This window comes from Castanea sativa, chromosome 4 (genome assembly GCF_040712315.1).
Source record: "Castanea sativa cultivar Marrone di Chiusa Pesio chromosome 4, ASM4071231v1".
NCBI lineage: Eukaryota > Viridiplantae > Streptophyta > Magnoliopsida > Fagales > Fagaceae > Castanea > Castanea sativa.
Window position 1 is genome coordinate 29,441,047 of NC_134016.1, and position 4,373 is coordinate 29,445,419.

The 4,373-nt window shown below is 46.9% G+C and overlaps 1 protein-coding gene across 1 annotated transcript; it reads right to left on the bottom strand.

The window, feature by feature from the left end:
- Positions 1 to 1,841: 1,841 nt before the first annotated feature.
- On the bottom strand, positions 1,842 to 4,130 carry LOC142632686 (uncharacterized). The gene is made up of 4 exons (XM_075807052.1): positions 3,692 to 4,130; positions 3,024 to 3,203; positions 2,547 to 2,938; positions 1,842 to 2,459 (listed from the first exon to the last, which is right to left on the bottom strand). Exons 1-4 carry the CDS (start codon positions 4,128 to 4,130, stop codon positions 1,920 to 1,922), a joined length of 1,551 nt encoding a protein of 516 aa, XP_075663167.1. The 3' UTR covers positions 1,842 to 1,919.
- Between the last annotated feature and the right edge of the window lie 243 nt (positions 4,131 to 4,373).

The following is a 4,373-nucleotide window of genomic DNA, read 5'->3' on the forward strand; positions in this document are numbered from 1 at the left end:
GAACGTCCAGAGGCTGCCAGCAGAGAAGATGACAACGATTACCTCCCCCTGGCCATTTGCACAATGGGGGATCGACATCGTCGGTCCGTTACCGTTGGGAAAAGGACAAGTACGATTCTTGCTCGTCGCTATCGACTACTTCACTAAATGGGTTGAAGCAGAAGCAATAGCAACGATCACAGAGGCAAGAATCCGCGGCTTCGTGTGGAGAAACATAATTTGCAGGTTCGGGATCCCACAAACGATCATTTCAGACAATGGCCGACAGTTCGACAGCCAGGGATTTAGAGACTTTTGCTCGGGACTGGGTATCAAGAATAAGTTCTCGTCACCTGGGCACCCACAGTCTAACGGACAGACGGAGGTAACTAATCGAACACTGCTCAAGATCATAAAAGCACGACTAGACGAAGCTAAGGGCGCGTGGCCAGAAGAATTGCCCAATGTCTTGTGGGCCTACAGGACGACAGCAAGAACCCCCACGGGAGAGACGCCCTTCAGGCTCACTTATGGCACTGAAGCAGTAATCCCAGTCGAGGTGGGTATGACCAGCACTCGGCGAGAAGTCTTCCGCGAGGAGAATAACGACGACCAGCTTCGAATCAATCTGGATTGCTTAGACGAGGTAAGGGACAAGGCATCGAACATGACGTTGAAGTACCAGCGTAAGATGACTGAATACTACAACAAAAGGGTCAGGCTCAGAAGACTAGAAATTGGCGATCTCGTCTTACGTAAGGTGACGACTGCAACTAGAGACCCCGCCCACGGGAAACTTGGCCCAACATGGGAAGGACCTTACAAGGTCGTGCACTACTCACGACAAGGCAGCTATCACTTGGAGACCCTGGACGGACAAAAACTCCCGCGACCTTGGAACATAGAAAACTTGAAGAAGTACCACCAACAGACATAGATCAAGAATGTACTAATTACTGAAAATTAATGAAATGATTTTTCAAATGATGTGCTCATACAGGTACCAAGTCTCGGAGAGTCAAAAAAAAAAAAATGTCTAAGTAATAAGATTCCGCCTAGACGGATGTACATTACTGACGAAGACAAAGGCAAAGAACTTTTGTCCAAGTAATAAGATTCCGCATAGACGGATGTACATTACTGACGAACACAAAAGCAAAGAACTTTTGTCCAAGTAATAAGATTCCGCATAGACGGATGTACATTACTGACGAACACAAAAGCAAAGACTTTTGTCCAAGTAATAAGATTCCGCATAGACGGATGTACATTACTGACGAACACAAAAGCAAAGACTTTTGTCCAAGTAATAAGATTCCGCCTAGACGGATGTACATTACTGACGAACACAAAAGCAAAGAACTTTTGTCCAAGTAATAAGATTCCGCATAGACGGATGTACATTACTGACGAACACAAAAGCAAAGACTTTTGTCCAAGTAATAAGATTCCGCCTAGACGGATGTACATTACTGACGAACACAAAAGCAAAGAACTTTTGTCCAAGTAATAAGATTCCGCCTAGACGGATGTACATTACTGACGAACACAAAAGCAAAGAACTTTTGTCTAAGTAATGAGGTCCCGCATAGACGGAGACACATCATTGACGAAGCAAAAAAAAAAAAAAAAAAAAGAGAAGAAGAAAAACGCCTAAGTACAGGAGAAGGCTTAAGTGATCACGTTCCCATCCAGTGGGCGAACATTACTGACGGACACAAAAAAATTTATTTTTATAACAGAATATATCCAAGTAGATGTAATATTATAAAAGCCTAAAACCTGAGGCCATTGTTCCAAAAAAAAAAAAACCCATAAACACTGGGATAAAAATACACATGAAAATTTCTAATTGTCCAGGAAATTGAGCCTGAAAAACATGTCAGGCACCTCAAAAAAATAAAAAAAATACATGTGATAAAAACTTTTTGATTACAGGTTCAAACCACCGGGTCGGCATCGTCTCCAGCTGGGGCATCAAGGGCAGGGGCGTCGATGACGGGAGCATCAGGAACGTCCTCAGGGGCTTCGGCGGCGGCGGCTAGGGCAGCCTCGTCAGCAGAGATCTCCTTGTCGACCTCCTCCATATCCAGCGCCTCCAGATCCACCCCGGAAGGATGCTTGATGCAATACCTCCTCAAGAGCTCAAACCCCTTAAAGTACCAACTGAAGAGCACAGAGTTGTACTCTTCAGTCTGCTGGAAGCCCTCGATGGCCCTAGAGGCGACGACCTTGATTTTTTCCTTCGCGGCTGCGAGCTGCTCGTCCTTTTCCAGAACCAGCTGCTGTTCAACCTTAAGATCGTCGCCCAGCTTTTTGACCTCGTCCTTGTATTGGTGAACATCCTCCATCGCGGTTATCAGCTCCCTCTTCAGCCTCGAGTTCTCCATCTCCAGGACTTTGATCCGAGAAAGCGAAGACTCGACCTTGGCCTCCTGAGCTTGATACTCCGCTGAAAAATGGACGGCTTCCCCCAACACCTGAAAAAAAAAAAGGGGCATGCAAAAGAATAAATAAGAAAGAGAGAGGCTTATGTGTAAAGGCGTCACGAGAAACAAACGATTTACCTGGACGAGTTTATGGATATGACGACCCATCAACTCAGCTGGAGTCGAACCTGAAAGCACCTTCAGGTCCTCGGCATTCACTACCCCACGAGCCCGATCCGTCGCCAACTTCTCGTCATCCCAAATCGAGGACGATCCGGCGGCATCCTTTTCTTTGTCCGATGTGCGAGGCCTCTTGGAAGCGGGTGTCGGAATTTCTTCTACCGAAGTGGCTGGAGAAGCCGTCCTCGTCGTCTCGGCACCCGAAACCACGGGTGTGGTCGAGACTGTCGGAGTAACGGAAGTAACCTTGCCCTTCACTCGAACCACCTTCTTCCCGAGGCTCGACAAGGGTTCGTCTTTCTTGGACCTCATTTTTTCATACATGCCCTTGTTGAATTTCGTCGTCATCTCTGCAAAAGGGAAAAATTTGTAAGAGAAAGAGTAAATTGAACAAGTACAGCCTCGGGGTCAAGACCGACGAACTTAGAAGCTTACTCTTCTTTCCCTCGATATCAAGGCTTCGTAAGACGTAGGAAGACGGGTCGGGGCCGAGGTTGTAGAAAGCGAGTGTCCTCGGGTCTACCAAGTCGTCCCAATTGTCAATGGATTGGGAATAAGTGATGGCCGCCTCAACGCGCTCCTTGTACCTGCTTTTCAACTTCGGTCTTCGTTTAGCTGCACGAGGACGAGGGAAATTAGCAGCAATCACCCAAAAATATAAAAAAAAAAAAGGGTGAGAAAGAAGACTGACGCACCTAAGGTCAGGGTTCCCCACCGACGAAGCAACCTGGGGATCTCACCCCAGTCCTGGCTGGAGGGAGTCTCAAAATTGTCCCCAGACACAAACACAAATCTGGACTTCCAGTATCTGAAGGACGAAGGTAAGCCCTTGACAATCCTGGTTCTTCTCTCCCAAGGTACTAGCTCGTAATACCCGTACTCTTTGGACTCTTTTAGACGGTATAAATATACGAGCTCGTTTACCTTAATCATGTCCCCGTTAGCGGCCAACCATATTTCCATACAGTTGACCACTATTCTCCACGAATTGGGCATAAGTTGCCCGGGGGCAATCCCCAGATATGCCAGGAGCTCCATGACAAATGGGTGGACGGGAAGCCTAAGTCCACAAGTGAAAGCGGCCTCATAGAAGCACACTTCACCGGGGAAAAACGAGCAAGCCCTGTCATCGTCAGTGGGGCGACGAACACGGACCCGCTCTGGAAATTGAAATCTATCCCTAAACCGATTGACGGCGTCGGAATCTAATCCGCACGGCTCCACAAGGGCATGGAAAGCCCTAACCTCTCTAAAAGTCGAGACGGCCGTATCTCCCTCCATAGGACCGTCGCTAGACGACAACCCAGTATCGAGGTCACTAGACCTAACCTCTGACATCAACCTAAGCTTCTTCACCAAATCTTCAAACCAATCGACGGACTCTCGGAGCAATGGGTATAAATCACCCAAAACAACACCTAAACTGCTACCCTCCGAAACAAAGCCCCTCAAATTGGGGAAAACACCTAATGACCCCCCTAAGCGAGCAAAAAGAAAAGAAATTGAAGGACAGTTTTCCCTAACCTCTAAATTACTAACCATGAACTTCCAGTCTACAAAGAAGAATACTAAGATTCCCACAGAAAGAAGAGAGAAACAAACAGGGAGAACCACAAAGGAAAAACAAAAATCAGATACTTGCAGAGAAAAAAAAAAGAAAAAAGAGAGAGAATGAAGAAGCTTACCTCGGAGACAGCAAAGAGCCCAACAGCCAAGAACCAAAAAGGAGCAAAGAAACGTGCGAGGAGGATGCTTAGAGGAGAAAAACTGGAGTTTGGAAGGAAA